General features: G+C 42.0%; 1 protein-coding gene across 5 annotated transcripts in view; it reads right to left on the reverse strand.

Annotated features, from left to right (window-relative positions):
• PARN (poly(A)-specific ribonuclease) overlaps positions 1-24,405 on the reverse strand; it is a 174,374-nt gene that overhangs the window by 109,041 nt on the left and 40,928 nt on the right. For all 5 annotated transcript variants that reach the window (XM_065924370.1, XM_065924369.1, XM_065924372.1 and 2 more), the window contains 5 exons: positions 24,175-24,285; positions 23,800-23,869; positions 7,903-7,958; positions 6,834-6,920; positions 4,068-4,142 (listed from right to left, as the gene is read on the reverse strand). In XM_065924370.1, the coding sequence (XP_065780442.1) occupies positions 4,068-4,142; positions 6,834-6,920; positions 7,903-7,958; positions 23,800-23,869; positions 24,175-24,285 (399 nt within the window). The remainder of the gene's footprint in view (positions 1-4,067; positions 4,143-6,833; positions 6,921-7,902; positions 7,959-23,799; positions 23,870-24,174; positions 24,286-24,405) is intronic.

The following is a 24,405-nucleotide window of genomic DNA, read 5'->3' on the forward strand; positions in this document are numbered from 1 at the left end:
TGCTATATAAACAGGCATTTAATGATTTTTCCAATGTTATGTTATTGATCTAACAGGCCCTGTGTTTCCGCTGAAATGAATAAGTAATTTGTTTAAGATAACATTAACAGGATTTGCAGCATATTAAATATCTTGGGTCTCGCTCATCGGTAAAATCACCACGATAAAAAACAAATTCCACAGTGTCTTTCAGTGAAACATTTGCATCGTTTCAGAAATCACAGCGTAAGGCCTGAGACATGAGATATACCCAGCAAGTGCAAACAGGCATTTCTAAGTCATGACACCTTGAATGGCATTTATTCAGCTTCTAACATATTCATACACTTCTAACATTATTCATACACTTCTAACATCAGACACTACAACTCAAAGCCCTGAAAACACAACGGCAAACAAGAGACGAGGTCCCTGCTCTCAGAGTTTCCAGTCCATCTGGGAAGACAACCAGGGAAGCAAGGTATGCTAAGAAAGGGTACCAGGCTCCGTACAGAGAACGGGGCCCAAACCACTGTAAAGGAAGCCTGAGAAGATACCTGGAGACACGGATGCTGAGGCTGAGGCGGAGATGGAAGTAGGACAGAGCCAGGCTTCTGGGGGGAGAGGATGGTTTAGTAAAAGACAGCTCCTGGCTAAGAAAACTGCAGTCATAGGCACAGTACATGCAAAAATGGCCAGGTATTTTTGTTAAGAGTTGTCTTTTCTGTCAGAAGACAGACTATTGTAGAATATTAGACTTGCTTAGTAAAGCTGCATGTATCAAAAGACAAGTCACAGGACTTTCCTGGTGGTCCAGTGGTTAAGAAACCGCCTTCCAAAGGAGGAACGCAGGTGTGATCCCTGGTTGGGCAACTAAGCCCACGTGCCGCAACTACTAAGCCCTCCGGCTCTAAAGCCCATGCAACAAGAGAAGCCACTGCAAGGAGTGAGCACACTGCAACTAGAGTAGTCCCAGTGCGCCAAAACTAGAGAAAGCCCACATGCCGCAACAAAGATCTCCAAAATAAAAATTAAGATAATAATAAAATAAATAAAAAATAAAGAAGAGAAGCAATTTAAAAAAAAAACAGTCACCCAACTTCTTAACCTAGGAAGAGGAAAGGTAAAAAGGTCACAGTTTCATCTTGGCCGATTCCCTACATGGCCCTTTCACAGTCCAGGCATGAGAGGGGGATCCAGGGGTGAGTGCGTTTGTGCCTCAGTCACTCAGTCGTGTCTGACTCTGTGCAGCTCTATGGACTGTAGCCCGCCAGGCTCCTCTGTCCATGGGATTCTCCAGGCAAGAATACTGGAGTGGGTAGCCATTCCTTTTCCAGGGGATCTTCCTGACCCAGGGATCAAACCTAGATCTCCTGCATTACAGGCAGATTCTTCATCATCTGGGCCACCAGGGAAGCCCCCAGTGGTGAATAAGACGGCCAAATGAACAAATCAGAGGACTTCTGTGGCTACGTGATTCTGAAATCTAGCTCCCTGATTTCAGGTATCACTGAACAAAATATTGAGCTTAAAAGCTACTGTACTATTGAAAGATGCAAAAATAAGTAAGGGAACAATCATTACAGGACATCAAATACAGTATAACAGGAACATTAAAAGAAGCTTTGACACCTCTTACCCATAAACAAGGAATTATGTTTGCATTTTCAAGTAAATACTACTCACTAGTGTCTTACAGATTCCAGATTTACACACACTTATGTTTACTGTTCACAGTGAGGGAGGCCAAGCAGTATCATAATAATTACTACCAATTATCAGGCACTGCTGGTGGAGTGCCAGGCTCTTTGCTGGGAACTTAAAATCTGTGATCGTGGGGCTTCCCTGGTAGTCCAGGGGCTAAGACTCCGAGCTCCCAATGCAGGGGCTGGAGAGCCCCTGGTTGGAGAACTATATCCCACAAGCTGCAAAGAGTTCACATGCTGCAACTAAAGATCCTGCATGCCACAACAAAGACCAAAGATCCTGAGTGCCACAACTGAGACCCAGAGCAGCCAAATTAAACAGACGGACAGACAGTGTGTGATCTCATCTTACAAAGTAACTATCATCATCTCCATCTCTCAAGTGAGGAACCTGTGGCTTAGAGTTTATGTAACATGCCTCGAGGTGCGCGGCTGACAGGTGGCAGAGGCAGGTTAGTTCCCATGTCAGTGTGACTTTAATGCCTTTGCATCCCCTTCGCTCCCATTGCACGGCATAATTCCTTGTTTATGGGTAAGAGGTATCAAGGCTTCTTTTAATGTTCCTGTTAAACCATATTTGATGTTCCATAATGATTATCCCCTTAACTCATTTTTGCATCTTTCAATAGTACAGTAGCTTTTAAGCTCAGTGACCAGAGCGAGGGAGCTGAAGGGCAACAGTGAATGAGTAAAGATGTGACGAGATTCAGGGTGGAGGACTTCCCTGTTGGTACAGTGGGTTAAGAATCCATCTGCCAGTGCAGGAGACATGGGTTCGATCCCTGATAGAGGAAGATCCCACGGGCTTCGGGACAGCTAAAGTCCCTGCAACACAACTCCTGAGACTGTGCTCTAGAGTCCGGGTGCTGCACCTACTGAACCCACGCGCCTAGAGCCCAAGCTCCGCAAGAAGAGAAGCCACTGCAATGGGAAGCCCACGCCCACAAGGAAGAGCAGCCCCCAAGCGTCACAACTAGGGAAGGCCCACGCACAGCAGGAAGACCCAGCACAGCCAGAAACAAATGAGAGAGATAAATGGGGAAAAAGAAGATTTGGGGTGGGGAGTTCCCATCAGTGCTCTCTCAACCATGCTGAAGTCTCAGGACCATCTTAATCTCAGGGGCCCTGCCCCCACACCTGAAGTCATCCTTCGGTTTCTAATAATCCATTCCCTTCGGATTCCATGTAAACTGTCTTTCTAAGGATTGTGGGGAGATGGGTCACAAATAAGCAAATATGAAAACATGTAACTATTAACAGCACTATCATTCACACCCTGTATCCAGTACTGTTCCTGGTGTCATGAGCTCCTGCAGTGCCTTTCATATTGAAATCTACTTCGAAATAACCATCATAAAAGTTCAAAGCAATGCCAGCTTTATATACATAATCATTTCATGTAATCTTCACAACAATCCTAGAAAATCCGTAACACAGTCCTCAGTTTATAAAGATAAGCAGAAGCTTATCAAAGAATTTGCTCAAGGTCACACAACTATACCAATATGATTCCAGAGCCTAAACTTTCCATTTCTATAACATGGCATATATTCCTGTGATGGTTATATACTTTTCTTTTAAATACCAAAAAAAATTTGACCTGAATTTGTGTTTGTAGAAATTTTCATATAGAACTGCTTATATTCTGCTCACACATCATCAGAATTATATACTGTTAGTCTGTGGCACTTCATTTAATAAGAAGAAACCGTTAATCAGCATACTCAACATTTTCACATGTTTTTATTATTAACACCAGGGAACTTGAAATCTATGTGAAGAAATAGCTGAACAATACATATATTCTTCAATAGCTTTGCATCCTAAGAAAACAGGATGTTTTGTGATGGTTAATATCAAAACTATTTAGGTCCAACAAGAGAGTTGGTATTCGACCTTTTTACAATTCTAATTTAGAAGCAACTAAACTATCTTTCAGTTTATTTGTTTGTAAAACAAGTATTTGATACCAGTTTAATGGAATAAGTGAATCACAAAAAGTTATAAAATAAATGGGAAAAAGTACAGAGGCAAACAGGTCAATGTAGGAATCACCATCTGGTGTCCCCCATTCCTCTCAATTTGCTCTTTCTATCCTTCCAAGTAAACATACAAATCATTTTACAAAAAGGGCTATAAGAAAGGAACAGAAAAGTGAAAAATATATGATGGAGTATCTCTAAAGAATCAGGACATTTGTCTTATTTTCTCATCTACGTGCAATACTTACTAACTACTTCCTTTATTTTAGAGACAAGCTCAAAACAAACCAGGCAGCAATGCTTGTGAATCAGTTGACTGAACACCACAGCATCTAAACTGCGAAGTGGGCAAGCTCGCACCTTTTAGTTAACACACAAAACAAAGGCCCAACACACTTACCAATTGGTACCTGTTCAGGCTGGCTGAGAGAAACAAATGCTGACGTGTCATCAATCCAGGATATCTGAATGTTACCTGCAATATTGAATTAAAAGCAAAGCAAGCATTTAGCCATTTAGACAGCTATCAGATTCCATTTGTATATCTGATATATTTCGGAACATCCATCAATTTAAAGAGAGATGAGGTGTTAGTTTAAAAGATGATCAAAATCTCAGCACTAAAGAGAAATAAAACTTAAATCTATCACAGCAGCTACTACAGTTAAAACTTCAAGAAAGCGGATAAACCAGGAAAACCAGAAGAATCTTTAAAAGTTTGTTTTAAAAACAAACAAAAAGAGATCCTTCTGGATTAAATCCTGAGGCAGTTTATCATTAACCCAATCTCCTGCCAGGGTTAGAGACTTTTTCCAATCAAGATCAGGAGAAGGGAGTTCCCTGGCGGTCTAGTCATTAGGATTCGGCACTTTCACTGCTGGGGTCAGGATTAAAAATAAACAAACAAATGAAAACTAATGAAGACTTAAATAAATGAAGGAAAATGCCAGGTTCATGTACTAAAAAGACCAAAAGTCCATGAGCCTGGTATATTTTTAAAAAGATCACTAGTAAAATCCAGAGACCATGTGTGTAAGAAATAAGAAAAATTCACTGTTGATCTCAAGGCCAGGGAAAGAACTCAAATAAAGAAAAACGGGTAGGGGATAGAGGATGAGGAAAAGAAGGCGTCAGAGAGAGGAAACCAAGACAGACCAATACAGAAAAGAAAAACACGGAGGGACAGAAAGCATTATAGTGGCACAAAATGACCTTCACATATAGAGACAAGTCCTCTGCAAAGGCGAAACGCAAACAGTGGAATGCAGGAGAGCGGACAGAGGCAGGAGAGGAGCAGAGGGCTGGGAGCTGGAGAAAACCCAGGGCAAGCAGAGATCTACCCACTACCCTCTTCCTGAAAAAACACAGGAGACTGGAATTTTTTTTAAATGGCTAAACATCTCCAGAACTTAGTGATGAAAAAATGTCTTATTATCTATTAAAATTTTTGAAGGCTTCAGAACACTTGAAAACTGCTTTGCTTCTCCTTCACAGGAAAGAACTTTTACTTCCTGCTGCACCATGGGGTGCCAGGACTTTCTCAATTACAAAAGTCACTACCATGACTTCCTTAGCTCTCTACCCTGTATGTTTTTTTTTAGACAAATAATATTTGGGGGCTTCCCAGGTGGCTCAGTGGAAAAGAATCCACCTACCAATGCAGGAGATGTGGATTCAATCCCTGGGTCGGGAAGATTCCCTGGAGGAGGAAATGGCAACCCACTCCAGTATTCTTGCCTGAGAAATCCCAGGGACAGAGGAGCCTGGTGGGCCACAGTCCATGGGGTTACAAAGAGTTGCATACAACTTAGTGACTCAACAACAATATTTAATGTTTCTTAAGTAGTTACTCTAGGCCACATACTATTCTGAATGCGTTCCATGGATCAGCTCATTTGATCATCCTGACAAGCCTATTAAATAGGCAGTACCATTATCACCATCATCATCTCCAAGGAGGAAACACAAATACAGAGAGGTTACCTGTTCAATATCACACAGCTAACCTTTCTTTAATTAAAATGAAAAATATTCTACTCAGAGCGTCCTGCTGAATTTAGCCAATTAAAGTTTGAGTAAATAGGGGTAAGAGCAACACAAGATGGGAAACAATATCAAAGCTTACCAAAGGAATGTGCTGTGAAATCTAACTGCATTTAAATTAAAAAGCAGGACCAGAATTTCAGAAGTCATTTAGACTACCTGCAAAGATTAGGATAACTTGCTAGAAATACACTTGTGTTCATTTACATTCCTAAAAATTGCACGACGTTTTGTACTTATAAAAGCTAATATATGTTTATTTTAAGAAATACTGAAAAGCACAAAGAGGAAGAAAAAAATCCTATCTAAAACATTCAGTGACAAGAGTACGGTGCATCCTTTCAGTTTGATTTCTAAGTTCAACAAAAATGATGTTAGTTATATAGGAATTCTACTTTGTATCTGCTTTTTACTAAACTGCTAAAATATAAACACCTCACCATCTTTTAACAAACTTCAACTCTTTCTAAAATGGCTACACACTAAGCTGCTGGGGAGACACATTAACATTCACTAAACATGCTGATTATTGGACAGTCAAGTCTTTGCTGTTCCCATTTTAATCACAAATTTCCAGAGATGACAGTTTAAATACTTTATTAAAATTAAGAGACACTGCTGAAGACTTACAATCAGAATGGCCTTTATAAACCCTAATCAGAAGACTGTTCAATTGAATCTAATGGCCTGACCTGATAAAAAAGGTAACAAAAGAACCTACCTCATACTTGGTCCTCTCAAACATCTGTGCTTATCTGCTGGGCTATTTGATATCAAGCAGCAACTGCCTGCCCTTATGAAACAGGTATTCTCTTTCAATTTCACCTTAACAATGATTTAGCCTAGACTTCTTCCCCATGGGTCGTAAGGGGCTAACTGTTCTTGATTTCCCTGGATACAGATGAATAACAGTGCTCTACTGTGGGATGCTAGCAAAAGGTCCTCAGGTCATATTGGCATAAGAAAGCAGCATACCAAGCTCCAAAAACTCTCCGACTGAGATGAAAACTTTGCATATTAATCCTCTTTTATGTCCAAGCTAAAGTCATCTATATACTTTGACCACCTAGACCGTAAGAAGAGCAGGACCCTAAATGGACATCTATACTTATGCTTGACTTACCAAAGGCACTGAAAAGCTGGTAAAGGTCGCTGGTTTTCCATTCTTTGGGGAATGTCACATGGAGGACGTGATCACGTTTAGGCTGCACTACAAAACAAATTTTTGATGAAAGGTTGGTGGCTGAAAAGCGGACAGCTGACCAGTGGTTCATCAATGAAATTGAGGCCAGGCTAACTTGGAGAATAATTACGAGAGCCTTGCAATTACCAAATGAGCCCTAACGTCCACGCGTATCCAACTTAAAAAAAGAAATGCACTGTCCAAACTGAATGGATGTGTTTGAACAGACGCCTGTCCTGTCACAATCTTGATTTCTAATCCCACACCCACCACGTGACTGAGCGACCTAGAGCAAGAGACCTAACAACTCAAGCCACTCGTGGTTACAGACTGGGGACGACAGGACTCAGCTCACAGAACTGCTGCAAGGACGACAGGTGTGAGCATTAAAACTAATGCGAAGCGCAACACAGGATGTCCTCAAACTTCTACTGCAGTGATTATTATCACCGTGTATAAAGCGTAATTCCTGTTTCTACATGCCTATGGCATATGTTAAGGCAATTCACCAAGGCTACAGAAACAGCAATGGAAAAGAACAATCGGAAGAAGCAACAACTACCTCTCAAACAGCCTGGTTGTCTGAGGTCTTCAAAAAGAAAAAAAAAAACCTAACCACAAAACTTAAATATATACATACTCAAATAACTGGAAAACAGAAAATGTACTGTTATTGACACGGCCAGTACATCTTGAAATCTATTACATATACAATTTCTTTACAGAAAATCATGAACTCAGAGTGCTGAGTGAAAATGAAGTAATGATGAGAAGATATATATTTTTTTAAATTCAACTCATGTATAAACTGGAAAATGTAAGTAAAGAGATGGGTTAATCAAGGCCCAAGGGTAACATTAACTTAAGCGTACTATTCATATCAACCACAAAATCACTGGCTAATTTTAAGTGAATAAAGCTCTTTCTTCAGTAATTCTGTTCCTGTTATCCTTTCCAGACCACACACTTAAATGTGCAGATGCAATGAGAAAATAAAAAATTCACTTACAGTCTGGTCCTTCCAAGTTTAGATAGGGGATATCCATGACTCTCATAAGAAATAACCTACCAAAAGAAAAGGAAAATGGATAATGAACTAACTTCTATTTAAAAAAAAAAAAAAAACTGATATAAACATCTAGGAAATTCTTTTGTAGAAGCTCCTTAATTACATTACCTTACTTCTAAAATCATTTTGAAGAATCTTAAGATCCACTTCACATCTTTCTCTAGAGCTAAATATTAGTCAGACATGACTGAGCACATTTCTTAAGTCTGAAATATTTATTACAAATAGAAAACAAAAACTGGTAACCCCAACACCTACAACAGTTCCTGGCACTCAGGAGCTACTCAATAAATATTAGCTAGATGAAGAAAATTAGTCATCAAAGAGTCAAAACGAAGTCCTCTGCTGAGCTGCCCTGTTAGTCCAGAGAAACTGAGAGAAAACAAGTCCTACAGTGTACTGACCATCTTAACCCCCGTGAACTATGTCCCCACAAACCGTAAAGGTAATCCCTATGGACTGGTGTTTTGTGAGTTAGGAATGTGTCACCAATGTCTTTCTTTTCTTCTTTTTTTAAACTGAAATGCCACCATTGGATGAGTACTGATCTTACTGGGTGAACTGTCATTACTCCCATTTAAAACATATTAAAAGCATGAAGCAAAATAATCCTTGGTAAAGACAAACAAAAAACCTAACACACTGATAGAAACCATAGCAGTCATTTATGTATACTTTAAAAATGGATACAAAGGCACTTTTTAAAAGAGTGCTTCTAAAAAAAATTAAATAAATAAAAGAGTGCTTCTAAATTACAGCTTTCCATAATGCCATTCAATTTGCTTTTATTTGCAAGATTGTGGGCAAAATATCAGGCATTCTGTTGTCTGTAAGATGATTTTAATGAGTTTTATTTAGATAACGGCATATTGTGCATTTCTGGTAGGGACTGCATTATACAGCAAATTAAAAAGGCAATCCAAGTGCCCAACAAGCAATTAGTTTGGCTTCACTGACCTGCAATTAAGGCACATTATTACCAGGCATTCAAAAGCCAGGCAGGGCATGATCCAGTTTACAAATGGAACCATCAGCATGAATACCACTGTTCTGTGAACGCCAGAAAAAACAAAGTCCTGGTACTCTGCGGTTTGAGGACTTGTTGCCTAGCCTACAATTTAATAAACCAAATCCTATGGCTAAGAAACCAAATTTATTTTTAGTTCACTAATTTAGGCTCAAGTGTACTATTCTGGATCTGGTAGCTGGTTCACCCAGTTAATCGATACCGCCTGCAACGCCAGAAAACAATGAGACATAGAAAAGCATAGATTCCTCTCGAAAGTGGTTGTTATTACTACTGACAACCAGAAACTGATGAGTTAGTCCTGGGTTAGAAGGATCAATACTTTTATGGTTCACGTAATTCGCAATTCTCCATTTAGTAAATTGAGGATGGCTCCCAACTCTAAACCAAAAAAAAAAAAAAAAACCAAAACAATTTTCAGTAAAAGTTGAAGAAACATATCAACCACTATAAAAATAAATTGTGTACCCAAATTTCAACAGAAGAATAAAAACTGAATCAACAAGATGTTCACCGCTATACCTTCAAAGGCACCAGTAATCAAAATCAACCTCCAGATTCAACAACCTGTGTGGGTGGGTAAATTACAGTTCATCATTCCAACAGAATTAATTTCAAGATAACTTTCAAAAAATTCAAAACATCAGTAACTTGTAGGGCAATTTTTAATTTAAAAAAAGCACAAAATTTTATACTATTGTGACAGCTTTGTAAAACACTGGTATCATTAAACCAAAAATAAAAAATACTCCCCACTCCCTGCTCTGAAAAAAAGCAGCCAATGGTTCTGGGAAACTGAGTTTTGTTCTTCAAAAATCCTTTTATGACTATTTTTTAAACTTAAAACAGAGACTACCAGAACTGTGAGCCCCAGGGGTAATAACTAGAGATTTTCTTAGAGAAAGTTCAACTGAAAACACCAGCAGAATCAATCCGTATATCCTGTGCACTACCCCACCTGCTGTGGGGAGACAAATATAAAGTAAAATCACAAGTTTGAGTGTTCAGCTGCATTATTTCTTTTAAAAATACTGTTTTCCTCTTAAGGTCATGTGGCCTCAACAACTTTAGAAAATCTATTGTCTTATAAATACAAACAAGGGTGACATTTAAAAAGCAGATTTCCCCAATTCTCTCACCATGTTAATATATATTTTCTTAATTTTAAAGATACATTTTGTCAAGCATTACACTGGCTGTTTGTCCTTTAATATTTCATCTCGATTATAAGTATCATTTCTGTTCAAACTCGGTAAAAATTTATTCTCAGCAGAAACACTCAAAAGATTTTTCTTAAGTTAGTTAATCCTACACTACCTTGTTTGCTTACTCAATACTTTAACTAAATAGAAACCCCTTCCAAATGAATTATATTAATAGCTCTTCTCACTCATCCCTCCAGCTTCATGTTTGGGCTTTACAGAGAAGCAAATCACCCCAAACCCTGGAAGAACACGCAAACCAATCTGTGTGTGACTTGGCTGACTGCACCCCATGCAACTGGGAAACCGATTCTAAAACTGGAGCTGAGCGTCTGTGGAACAGAACCAAAGTCAACTCGCCGAGGGCCTCCCTCTCCTTTTAGGCCAGACAGTTTGCAGGCCACTGCTCTGGAAGCATCCCTGCCTGCCGTTTTGAGGGAAAATTAAAACATTTCATTGCATGCACGCCTCATACTGACTGGCTGTCAGATGGCCTACACTGACACCCTGGGATGATCTGATAAAATACCTCATGTGTGGCTCATCTGACCGAACAGTTTTCATTTTAACGTAAGAGAAATGCACTAGGCGAGCATAAATACTGACAAGCACATGAAAGGATGCTCCTTCCCTGTGAATTGCATTGAAGAACAGTCTCTCCCAGAAGGCCTTTCATCTGCAGATATTGGAAACACACTCGGACCACTGCTTGCAGGAAATGTTATTTTTATTTCAGTGAAGATTCAGCGTGGCTATAATTTGGTAGAGACACACAAGACTGTGTGGGGCCCTGGCCACGTTCCCGCAAGCTTCCTGATGAAACACTATTTTTGCACTTATTCTCTGAAGGACTGACAATGATTCTGTCAAAGACTAAAATTAAAGTTCCCATCTGAAACAAGGGCCAATCGTACATGGGGATTCTATCCCAGTACACTACATGACTCATGTTCACATTCTAGATGCTATAAAATAAATTCCACCCTTTGGGGCATCTGTCAGTTTTTTAATGTTCTATGATGACACTGGCGATGTTGTTTAGTGCGGCTTTCAAACATCCCGACAGATCCAAGGGTGGAGCACAGCGCACTCTGGGGTCATTCACTCAGCAGACTGGATGACTTCAGCTCAGCCTCTTAATCGGCTCCACAGAACAGGCTGTGGACAATGCCTTTATGTTCAAAACAGCCACCCAGCTCTGCTGCCCATATGCTGCATGGCACTCATGGAAAGTCATCTGCTGACATTCTTTTCTGACCATGGCAGTATGACACTGATCCAGACTATGTTAGAAGGCTTGTAGTCACAGGAGAATTTCATTTCAGACATAAAGCTTCTTAGGAGCCTAGAAGCTTGAGCACTTATCAAAATGTGTTTCCCCAAATAGGCATCTTGATAGAAATGCAAATTCCCGGGCCCCACCCACCTAAGCCCCACTGACTCAGAACCTGGGAACTGAAAATCACTGGGTTCACAGAAAAAAAGTATGTTCAAGACTGTGTTAATTTCCACGAATGATGATTCACTGATCAGCTGGGTAATAATGACTTGTCTCAACTTCTCCAAAAAGGTATTAGTCTCAATGATTTGTTTGCAGTAAATCATTTTGACTTAAGAGAAACATAAAACTATGAAAACAAACACCAAGGACTACCTCAACATCCAGGCAGCAATAACAAGGCTTCCACCATTCCCTGAAACCAGGAGGTCAACTGTGGCAAACAACTAGGTTCTCTGCAAGATGTCAATTGGGGGAAACAATTGCTGACCACTGTTTCCCTCATTTTGAAGAAGAATGTAAAAAAAGATGGCGTAAACTACTCTCTTGGCAATTCACTGGCAAAAGTCCAACCCTTTCTGTAACTTGGCAACAAAGCAGCCCCTCCGCATCACAAGCTTTAGTCACTAATGCAGCCCCCAAGGCTGGCACACACACACACTGAATCTCCAAACTTGTCAAAATTCTCCGACCTTACCAACAAGCTTCAGAAGCCAATTCTGGCAAGCACGAGACACAATGAGCAGCTCAAAAGAGGTACACTAAGGTCAGAGGGTATTCTTTGATGACACAAGAGCGTTTCTTGGACTGTGGCTTATCTGAATCATTTGCAGTTGTCCAGTGTGAAAAAGGATGGCAAAACAGTGCTGGTATTAACCTGTTTTATGCAGCTGTGCTCAAGAAAACAAGAAGAGCAAAGGTGACATTCAAAAATGCAGACAGGAAGTCCTGAAGATGATTCAGGAATATTTTGCACAGAGGCTCAAACCTCTGGGAACCAAAGAGATCATTACAGTTCGTTAAAATTCCTCATGACCGAGTCTACGTGTAAAGCCAATAATTCTATTCAGAAATGAAAGGAAACAGTTCATTTAGCTCCTGCAGCAGCATGGTTTCCACTGCTGCTAAGTGATGGCAGAAAAAGACTGTGGATCAGTGACTTGCACTCAGGGCCACTTAAAGAAGCAATCGGCAGGACTTCCCTGGTAGTCTAGTGTCTATAAGACGCTGCACTCCTGGTGCAGGGGGCCCTGGGTTCAATACCTGGTCAGGGAACTAGATCCCACATGCTTCGAGTCACGATCCCACAGGAGTTCGCATGCCTCAACTAAGGATCCCGCATGCCGCAACGAAGACCCGGCACAGCCAAATAAATGAATTTAAAAGAAGGAAAAAAAGAAAAGAGACAACTGGCAAAAAACCAGTAATACCCAGCACAGGGCAGTGGATGTGCATCTGACAGAAGGCCCGACACACAGGTCAGGTTATAAGAGGACCATGATGTTCCACCTGACGAACCACTGAAGACCAGCAATGCGATGCTGCTGACCACCAGTTTTAACTCTTTGCAAAAATCCTTTATTGAATTTTTTTAAGTTACCAAATCATATAACAGTACAATCTCAATTAGTAAATGAAATAGAGATAGCAAATAAGCAGGAAACACACCAAATGACAGCTTTTTTTTTTTTTTCGTTTTGGCTGGTAGAATTACAAGTGGGTAATTTGTGTTTCAATCAGGATAAAAATATACTATTTTTTAAAAGGACAAGGTTCCTGACTAAAATAAGTGTTTGTTACGGCGCACTCAGCCTCCTCTGATCCTCTGGTGTCTGGAGGACAGGCACAGAGTCCTATCACAAAGGGAATGATGAAGGAGCTTTTTCCTACTCCGGTGGCTTACCCTTGGCCATCATCGGAGTAGAGACAGATTCAGACCCAAAGTTTCCCCATTACTAGTCTTACACTAAGGGCCTCACCATCTCTTTGCCAGGTACCCCCTCACATGCGTGTGAGCTAAGTCGCTTCAGTCGTGTCCAACTGTGCAACCTCGCTGGGCTCCTCTGTCCATGGAATTCTCCAGGCAAGAATATTGGAGCAACTTGCCATTTCTTCCTCCGGGGGATCTCTTTGACCCAGAGACTGAACCCACGTCTCTTCCATCTCCTGCGCTGGCAGGCAGGTGGGTTCTTTACCACTGGTGTCACCTGGGAAGCCCATACCCACTTCACATCGGCTTTTAACCTGAGCTTTTCCCACAGCCTCATGTGAAACAGTGAGCCTACAGTCCACACAGGAGCCTCTAAGGGACAAATGAGGACTCGCGTCCTGAATCACCTCTAGTGCAAGAACTTGGGATGTAAGATCTCAGACATAGGCTTTTGTTGGTTTTTTTGGCAATGCTCTAAGGGCTGATTAAATTATAGCTTCGTGCAACGGGGCAGAGTCCAGATATAAGAAATGAGGTTGCTCTCTGGGAGGAGCTTTGGGTGGACTGAGGAAAGCAACCAGGATGAAGGAGCAGAGAAGAGAGCCATGCTGCTACAGGTCAAAGGACAACCTTCTCACATCTGCAGTGCAGAACCAGCTGCTCCCAGGCCTCCGGCCTCGCGGTCACACCTGCCCCCACACACCAAGATCACCAACAGGAAAACCCTGTGAATCGGCCCATCCTAGGGGTGAGTGAGATAATGAGGTGTCTGAATACAAGACCTTTACTTTCTGTAAGGTCAGATCTGTACACATATACACAGGCCTGAATGATCTAGAAGGATTTCTGATGTTACAGCCTGTCTTCGTAAGAGAGGACAGTGTTTACTCTGGTTCTGCCTGAGCAAAAGGAAAACCCTCCAGCCCCCAAACTTTTCATTCTTCCACCTAGAAACTCAGTATTTCATTTAATGAGTAAACATGCGCATTTCTTCAAGACTACACATCTCTTCCTAAAAAGCTCTACCTCAAAGAACAGATTTCCAAGCAAAACTGTACTCCTCTTATGCCACTACAGACCAGAATACGGAGATGCTGAGTACAATCTCATCTCAACACGATTTGAGTGGTGAATTAATTTGCACCTAACTCCAAGTCCCAAGCCTTCCAGAGGAAAATTGAAACCTTTAACGACTGCCAGCTCTACTGTTCTTGCAAATGGTCTTGGTATTTCCTTCAGGGCACAGCAGTAAAAAGCACTTCATGAGAACCGTGTATGCAAGGGCTCATCATTATACATATTTATGCGCCATAAAAAACTAATTTTATCATCCAGGATAGGAAGCATGCAGACATCTCTCACAAAATAAGCTCACTTATTTTGCTCAGTAAAGCTCTTGTGTAAAATAAGAGGGCAACCACTGGGTAGAGGAGAGTCACTGTAGCACCAGTTATTTTCATTTCACTCGGGGTGGGGGGAAGAGGGGTGCACGTACAATTTCCAATCTAGTCACTTGGTATCTTGACAAATAGAGCGTTACCCAACATTTGTCCTGAAGCCAACTCATGTCCCTTCTCGGAGATGTAACGCAAGAAACAAGGGTGGGGGGGGTGCGGGGAAGAAAGGCAAAAGGAAAGAAAGTCAGCAGCATGTTTAAACAGTCTCATCAAATGAACCATATCAAATTACATCAAATAAAAGTGTTAAACTAAACATTGTACAAAGGCAACGTCTGCTGGACCTATAAAACAGCAGATTGTAAAATGTCAGAGGAAACTGGTCGCACTCGATCCGGTGGTCCAAGTCAACATCTTTTAGAATCACTGCCCAAACCAAACATGCAGAGAAAGAAATCTTTCAGCGATACTAGCATTGTTTCTTAAGAAAATGTCCTACTAACTGTTGAGCTGTCTCTTTTAGAGAATGATGCTTTGGAGGAAGAATCCTATCCCCAGCTGAGGACAGACCTGGGTTGTCCCTGACTCAACTGTTTCTGGGGCCCTCGTCAGATGGCCTCAGCTTGCAAATGGGGGACCTTATTACCCACCTCCTCAGGGATGCTGTCAGAAATTACAGTCGCTGTGGGTGAAACACTCTGAACCATGGAAGATGTTCAGTGGAGAAGATATTTGGCAGCTAGTTTAAATTCCTTCATGGCTCAGCTGGTAAGGAGTCTGCCTGCAATGCAGGAGACCTGGGTTTGATCCCTGGGTTGGGAAGATCCCCTGGAGAAGGAAATGGCAACCCACTCCAGTATTCTTGCCTGGAGGATACTATGGGCGGAAGAGTCTGGTGGGCTACAGTTCATGGGGTTGCAAAGAGTCGGACAGGACTAAGCAACTTCCCTCTCTTCACTTCTTTTCTTGTAAATTTCTTAGGGTAAACTGCTAACCTCTGACTCATATAAATTAACTGTGAAACAGTCTTGGAAATAACCATGACCTACCTGCTTACAGCCAGGGCCAAGATGAGGCAAGGACTACCTAAGAACACTGGCTTTACTACCAACGTGCCTATAAACGGGCCTCCAGAAAGCGAGGTCCACAGCCTAACTCCCAGAGCCTCTGAATGCTTCCTTATTTGCAAAAAGGATCTTAGCAGATGGAACTAGAAATCAGGTTAAGGACCTTACATGAGGACATATCTCGAACTATCCAAGTGCACCCTAAACACCACCACAACTGTCCTTACGAAAGGAAGAGGGAGACAGGACACATACCCAGGGGGAGGCAGAGGCTGCAGTGACATGGCGACTAGCCAAGTGCCCGCATCCCCGGCGCTCGAGGCAAGGAGCAGATCCTTCCCAGGGCCTGTGGGAGGGGCACAGCCGCACCTGTGCCTTAACTTCAGACTTCTGGCCTCCAGAGCTGTGCAAGAATAAACGTCTGTTGTTTCAGGTCACCTACCACGCTTGTGGAGATTCAAATAGGAATCACAGGAAACTAAGAGGATATCCTGCTAAGGAGGAGGCAAGCTGCTTAAACATATATCCAGGGACTGATTTTTTCTAACCTCTACAAATTGTAATGATAAGCAAGTTAAGCTAGAGAGACATGTACTTTAAAGCAACCAGAGCCAATACAAGGGCAGAAGGGGCCCTCGGGGCTAGCACACCAGGCAGAAGCATGTGGTGTGGGTTTCCCTTAAGGTGTCTCTAAAAAGTGGCCTCTGATAAAGCCACAGGAGCAGCTTGCCTGATAAATCTTGGGAAAACAAGGTTGCACGGCAGAAATTAGGTAAGGCAGTATCAGTCTGAGGCAAGCACCCCTTGCTGGGAGAACTCAACAACTAGTTTGCAGACAAGCACTAGTTTCCAGTCTTAAGAAGCCCCACGCTCAAGGCAGACCCACCTTGTCCTTCACCTTCATGAGAATCAGGGCGTCACTTTCGGGGCAATCAAACCAAGCCAATGCTTGGAGATTATTTCCATCCTACTGATTTGGGAAACCCAAGGTATTGTTTCAATAGATTAAGATGTCACTGAAGCAATGAGTTGCTCAAGAAGAAACAGCTCACAAAAGGACAAATTCATCGAACAGAAAAGCAGGTGAGAGGTTTACCTGGGGCTGAGGGGAGCAGGGTGATGGGGAATCACTGCCTAATGACCACAGAGTTTGTTTGGGGTGAGGAAAAAGTTCTGGAAACAGATAGTGGTGGCGACTGTGCAACACTGTGGATGTACTTACTGCCACTGAATTGTACGCTTAAAAATCGTTAAAATGGCAAATTGTATGTTACATATAGTTTACCATAATTTTTTAAAAAATGCATAATGTCATATACCCCAAACCACTGAAATGTACACTTTAAATCGGTGAATTGCATGGCGTGCAAATTTATATCCCAATAAAGTTGTTAAAAAAAAACAAAAAGAAACCACTTTCAAAGGGTCACTTAGTAAATGCTACTTCTTTACTTTCCTCTCCCAATAAAAACCTACAACTAGAAATGCTGCCCAGCCCAGACTGAGATATAACCATATGCCTCAAAGGGGGAAATAAAAAGCAAAAAGACATACATGCAAATCTTCCTGAGCACCACTGAGTTATAAGCACGCTTTATCCCGCTCTCCCTCTTTTTTCTGATCAAGGCTCATAACTGAATACAAAGCCCACTTAATAGGAGGCCTACAGTACTAAAGATATGATTATATGGTATTTTCTTTAAAAACAAAAAGCTCTCCATTTGTTCCCAGCATTTGGTCAACAGAAGCACGTCTGCAAAGTATAAATGTCCCCAAAGCAGTGACAAGTTGACTGAGGCCTATGACATGTCAGGCACTGTGCATTTTATATACATTCGCCCATGGCACTCTGACAGCAACCCTATCCAATGGGTACCATCGCTCTCAACTACAGATGAGGAAGCTGAGGCACACAGAGGGTAACTTGCTCAAGGGGATCCAGGTATGAGGAGCAGGGCTGGGATTCAAATCCAGGTACCTGATCCCACAGACCACGACTGCTCTCTACTACACAGGACCCTGAAGTGAGGCAGTTCTACTGGAGAAATTAACCAAATGATTTTAACACGTGAAACTCATGGAAACCCATTATGCTGAGCACTGTGACAGTCACAGGTAGGCCTTCCCGACAGCACAAACTGTATTGCACCTCTCGCTTATGTTGTAAAGCTGGAAAGCTCTTGAGGGAAATTACTCTATCACTTAAAACAATGGACTCATGGGCTTCACTGGTGGCTCAGTGGTAAAGAATCCACCTGCCAACGCAGGAGATGAGGGTTTCATCCCTGATCTGGGAAGATCCACGTGCCGCGGAGCAACTAAACCCATGCAACGCAATTACTGAGCCCACAGGCCACAGTTACTAAGCCCAAGCACCCTAGAGCCCATGCTCCGCAACAAGAGAAGCCACTGCAATGAGAAGCCCGAGCACTGCAACCAAAGTAGCCCCCACACACCCCACCCCAACTAGAGAAAGCCAGAGCAGGAACGAAGACCCAGCACTGCCAAAAATAAACAAATTAAATTATTAAAAAAAAAAAAGAACCACAATGGACTTGATACCCAAGATTACCAGGATCTCAAAGAAGACATACTGGCTCCCTCACCCAGGATGCTAAAACCCAACAGCAATTGCCGGGAGGCTTCCCAGGTGGCACATTAGTAAAGAATCTACCTGCCAATGTAGATGTAAGAGACACGGGTTTGATCTCTGAGTCAGGAAGATCCACTGCAGGAGGAATTGGCAGCCTCCTCCGGTATTCTTCCCTGAAAACCCACAGGCAGAGGAGCCTGGCGGGCTACAGTCAGTGGCGTGACAGAGTTGGACACTCAGTCTGAGTGCCTGAGCATGCGTGCAGGGCAGACCAGCCTCACCCTCTTGTTGCTCCAGCACCTCTTACTCCTCTGTATGAGAAGGGGCCGGCAGGACAGGAGACGGTAAGGTGAGAGCTGCCCTACAGGGGCCAAGTACTGCTCTCATGAAAGACAAGCAGGATCTGCACTTCCGGACACGTGGGTCACCAGTGAACGACATGGTTCAACGTGAAGGGTGGCTGCTGGTAACTGAGACAATAAGCGTGGTTCCGTCCAGCACCAGCGAAAGGAGGTTCCACACGGATCTGAAGTATTTTGTTTTTCTACAACCCTTCATTTTAAAAAATCTCTCTGATGTTAAAGGTGAAGCACAGGCAGATCAGCAGAAAGAACTTACTGCCCGCACATGATTGCTCTCCATGGAGGAAAAGGGAGAAGACATCAGTGTGCTTTATCTCAGGGGCCGTAATCATTCCTCCTACTCACCACTTATCATTGCTTTGTGTAGCTATACAACCTTCCATAAACTGCTGGATTCATCTGCATAACAAAACTTTCTACAGTGTTTCAAATCAAAGCAATCTTGCTTCTATTATGTGCCAATCTGACATACTTCACTGTCCTCTGATTTTTCCTAGGCAAACACTAAAAGGTGAGCACAGGGAAAGTGGATGCTTCACATTAGCTCCAGTTTTAAATCAGCACTTCAATCCGTTTTCTTCTCTATCATGAAACTTAAAACATAAAAACACACGCTGCTACCATATCTACTGTTTTGAATTTCCCAGCATGTCAAATTCTCTTGTATTTCAGGAAAGGAAAATAATAGACCCTGGCTACCTACTAAGTCTGAGGAACTATCAAAGTCCTTTAGCATCTCATGTGACTTCTATAACTTACATGGGAGGGGGGTAGTTCCAGTCCTGTTTTTACAGAGGAGGAAATGAATTGTCTTATCTTCAGCTTAGATGGAACACATGGCCCTGTCATCCTAGGAAGACTCCCGTTGAAATTCAGAATGCTGTGGGACTTCCCTGGTGGTCCAGTGGTTAAGAATCTGCCTTTTGAAGCAGGCAGTGTGGGTTCGATCCCTGGTCCGGGGCTAAGATCCCACATGCCTCATCACCAAGAAGCCAGAACATAAACAACAGAAGCAATACTGTAACAAATTCAAGAGACTTCTAAAAGAAAATTAAAAAAAAAAATTCAGAACACTTGTGCCAAGCATGACGCAGCTGTCCTTTATAGTAGAATGCAGGCACCTCTTCCTTTTTAATCCCACTACTTAGAGATTGGCCAAAATAAGATACGTGTTCATTTCCTTCCTCCTTCTAAGAACTGAGGAAAATCGAAAATAACCTTTCTCCAAAACCCTTCATAAAAGGTTATCTATTAATACAAGAGAGCTCAAGGTGTCTTGCAGAAATAGATGGCTGTTAATAAAACAAAACACTAAAGTCTGATTATGTGCTTTCTGTTGTGCAATAAAAAGTATAAGCAGAGAGTATTTTTAGCTCCTTCCGGGCCTAAAAGGATTTGACCAAAGGATCTTCTCTAAGTCTGGTTTTCTATGCACTGATGAAAACTGACCAAGGTCATAAAAGAAGGTAAACCATTTCCTGAGCAGAGAGCCCACAACATAGAGGAAGAGCACGCTGCACACAGCCTGTCATTAGCAGTGGTCTCATCCCGATTTCCATAGTTCAGCAATCTTAGAACTTTCATTCTGAGTCCAAAAAAGATGAGAGAAACACACAAGGTGCCCAGGAGAGGAAAGAGACAAATGGACCCTGCAAAGTTCTGTTAGGACATTTCCCTGGACAAACTGGGCTTAGAAAGTGCCCTGTACTACACTCCATCTCTGCAATCTGCTCAAGCACCAACTGTCTTGGGATCTTCTCAATAGCTGACTCGGTAAAGCTTCCCCAAAAGGCACACCTAACACAGTCAGATGCTAATTTAAAATAATGCAGAAATAGACTGGGTTTATCTCCACTCAAGGTTTACTTTTTAAACATAAACCTTGTGAGAGCAAAGCAAAATATTATTTACACGTGTAAGTCGTCTCATGTCCACCTAAATTCTTATTAGGGCTATGCGTGTTTGGTTAAGCTTACATTGAGAAGAGCCAGGTGCCAAAAAGAAGGCTGAGCGCCAAAGAATTGATGCTTTCAAATTGCAGTGCTGGAGAAGACTCTTGAGTGTCCCTTGGACAACAAGGAGATCAAACCAGTCATCCCTAAAGGAAATCAACCCTGAATACTCACTGGAAGGACTGAAACTAAAGCTGAAGCTCCAATACTTTGGCCACTTGATGCAAAGAGCCGACTCATTGGAAAAGACTGATGCTAGCAAAGATTGAAGACAGGAGGAAAAGAGTGTGACAGAGGATGAGATGGTTGGATGGCATCACTTATTCAGTGGACATGAGTTTGAGCAAACTCTGGGAGATAACGACAGGAAAGTCAGGCATGCTGTGCTCCATGGGGTTGCAAACAGTCCAACACAACTTAGTGACTGAACAACAACAAAAACAAATAAACCCTCAGAAAAATTTAGATTCTTCTAAAATCAACCGCTTGAGATAATACTGATAGCAATTGTTGGACAGCTTTTTACAAGAGCAATCTTGAAGAAAAGTAATAAAATCAAGGTTTAATATCATAAATGAAACCTGCATTTAAGTAAGAATGAGCTCAATATTGGCTTCCTAGGTGGTGCAGTGGTAAAGAATGTACATGCTGATGCAGGAAATGCGTGTTTGATCCCTGGGTCGGGAAGATCCACTGGAGGAGAAAATGGAACTCCACTCTAGTATTCTTGCCTGGGAAATCCTATGGCCAGAGAAGCCTGGTGGGCTACAGTCGAAGGGGTCACAGAGAGTTGGACATGTCTGAGCAACTGAACATGCATCCACTCACAACATCAAAAGCAACTGCTTTTCCCACTTTCTTAACAGGTTCAGAATGGCTATACTTAACCAAGCTAGTCCAATATAGAATAAAAATAGTCCTTATTTTGCGCTTTAAATCCTGCTAGGATCTTTTTTCCCTTCAAAGATAAAGAAACAATTCTTCCTTCACAGATAGGGAAAAATAGAGAAAAAATCAAATTGGGCAAGAATTTTCAGTGCAGTATCACAGGAAGATGCCTAAACCTCAACTATTTTTGGTATGCATCTAGGTTTTAGCAAAAAAATAATCTGAATGGACATCAGCCCCACTTTAAAGTTAAGTTATGTATTCACTGCCCAGTTCTTCTGAGTAATATCTTTGCACATAATTAGCAATACTAAATTGATCTAGAAATATATAAAGTCTTCTTTAAACTTTTAAAGGGCTTCCCTTGTGGCTCAGCTGGTAAAGAATCCTCCTACAATGCAGGAGACCTGGGTTCGATCCTTGGGTTGGGAAGATCCCCTGGAAAAGGGAACACCTACACACTACAGTATTCTGGTCTGGAGAATTCCATGGACTTTACAGTCTGCGGGGTTGCAAAGAGTCAGACATGACAAAGCAACTTTCACTTCACTTAAACTTGTAAACCAAAGCCTACTATGACTGCTCTTCATTTTGGCCACACAGATAACTGATAAAGAAGAGACAGCCTCTATCTACCCCCATTTGCAACCATCACCTGACTTTATTAGGAGCTGATTTTAGTGCAGAAGCAGGATTGTTGTTTTAAATATTTAAATGGGAGTAAACATCTCCCCAGTTGCAAAATACCGCTGAACTACAAACTTAACATCACATGCATAAAAATGCCAGAAAGGCCACAATCCAAATGTATTTAGTGTCACTCACAGGTTCTATGGTTGATGTCATAAGCGGGTCTAAGATTTACAAAGATAAACACTGCCCCCAATTTAGAGTTAAGGGGTTAGAAAATCCCATTGTGAACTGGATAGATAGCAAGAACTCAACTGCTGGCAGAACTAATTTTCCATGCAGAAAAATTCAACTTAATTTTCAATACACACTACATTGTTACCCAGTCCTCTTTGAAAGATTTCTTTTGAAGTGAAAGATGTTTTTGAAAAGTCAAACACGTTTACCTCTGAACTTCCACAGAAAAGAACAAAGATTTAAAAAGGAAGAAGCCATAGGATGACAGAATTCACTAACTCAGACTACAAAAATTCCAAACCTGTAGGAATCCAGATGTTTGGAATTAACTTCTGACTCTGCAGCATGGCACCTATGAACAAGCACTGTGATACCAGAATTTATAAACTCCGGAGGAGACGGCATTCTTACTTGGGAAAGCACTGATAGACATGTAAAATGCTGCATATAATAAAAGGAAGTGATGTCACCAAGCCAACCCTGAAATGGCTCTCTCAGAAGTGGTGAGTGATGTGGGCTGCCCACTTCTGTCTGGCTCACCTAAACCTCCCAGAACCAGCCCTGCGAAGAGAGCCGGGGTAGAGACGAAGGCCTGGGGCCCTGGCACAAAGCCAGGCTGTGGCCGGCTTGATGATCACATTCACAACTTTAGTCTCAACTGTGCCAGGAAAGCACCAGCCTCGCTTTGAAGTGACAATCTAGAGATTCTTTGGAAATGCTCTGAAAGCAGACGTTTCCCTACAATCACACTGACTTCCTCCGACGGTGAAGGTGCAACTTCACCGGATCCATTCAGATGAGGGCTTGGGATGCAATGACCATCAAAACTGCTCCACAGGTTATCTTAGAAGTCATTTGTGTAACCAACATCTTCATAGAAAGGACGTTATTTAGTTAGGTAATAATGTAAGCATGAAGAATAATCTCACTTGTAAAGCCTGTTGGGGTTAGTTAGGTCTGACTGTGTATACAGACACATACACAGAGTCTCCCTCGTGGGTTATTTAAACTCTGAAGCCATCAGTCCTTTGTCTTGGAAGAGACGTGCTACCTTTCATAATGTTTTCTTTCTTATTTTTTTTAGCCAACATATTGAATACATTCTTTTTGAAAAGGTCAACTTCTATTTTTCAAAAAACATCTGAGTCACCAGAGATGAGAAATATCTTATCTAAAAATGCCCAAGAGCTCCCAGTCACCCCTCACCGACATCCCAGATACTGGGCTTTTCCACCAAGAGAGGATGCTGGGGCCTGGGACTCTGATTACTTACTTGTTAAAAAAAGGTTCGATGAGTTTTGATCTGGCAGATACATGACTCTTTGGAGGACTAAGAAAAGAACCTAATGAAGAAAAGAAACAGAATATCACAAACAGTCAATGAGACAAAGCCTGAAAAAATATCTTGAAATCATCAGTACAGTTCCGCAAGGGTAAAATAAGTGTTCATGTGGACCAAGTATCATAACCCCAGGTAAGCATTTGATGGTTCTTCCTGTGCACTCCCCATCCCCCACCCAGCCCCCTCCCCCTCCTCCCTCAAAACCCTCCCAGTTTCTATTGGGTGAGTGGATCCCAGGGAAAGGGTAGACAGGGAAGAAACCCCTCGGGACCATGGTGTGTTGACAGAGACAGGTACAGTGTGTACCTAGGTAGTTGGCCATGGAGATGAAACACAGTCCTGTGATATAAGCATCATAGCCGGCCTCGTGGAGCTGTTCAGAAGCCGTGTCATAACTTGGAAAGCCTTCTGCACTTTCTAAAGAGAAAAAAGAAAACAGTCTTCCCAAGGTCATCACAAATTATCAAGACTGGTAAGCATGCTGCCCTGCCAAACCCAGATGTCTGTGCGGCAGAAACACCCTAAATAAGCAGAAAG

Source organism: Muntiacus reevesi, chromosome 2 (assembly GCF_963930625.1).
Source record: "Muntiacus reevesi chromosome 2, mMunRee1.1, whole genome shotgun sequence".
In the NCBI taxonomy this organism is placed as follows: Eukaryota; Metazoa; Chordata; class Mammalia; order Artiodactyla; family Cervidae; genus Muntiacus; species Muntiacus reevesi.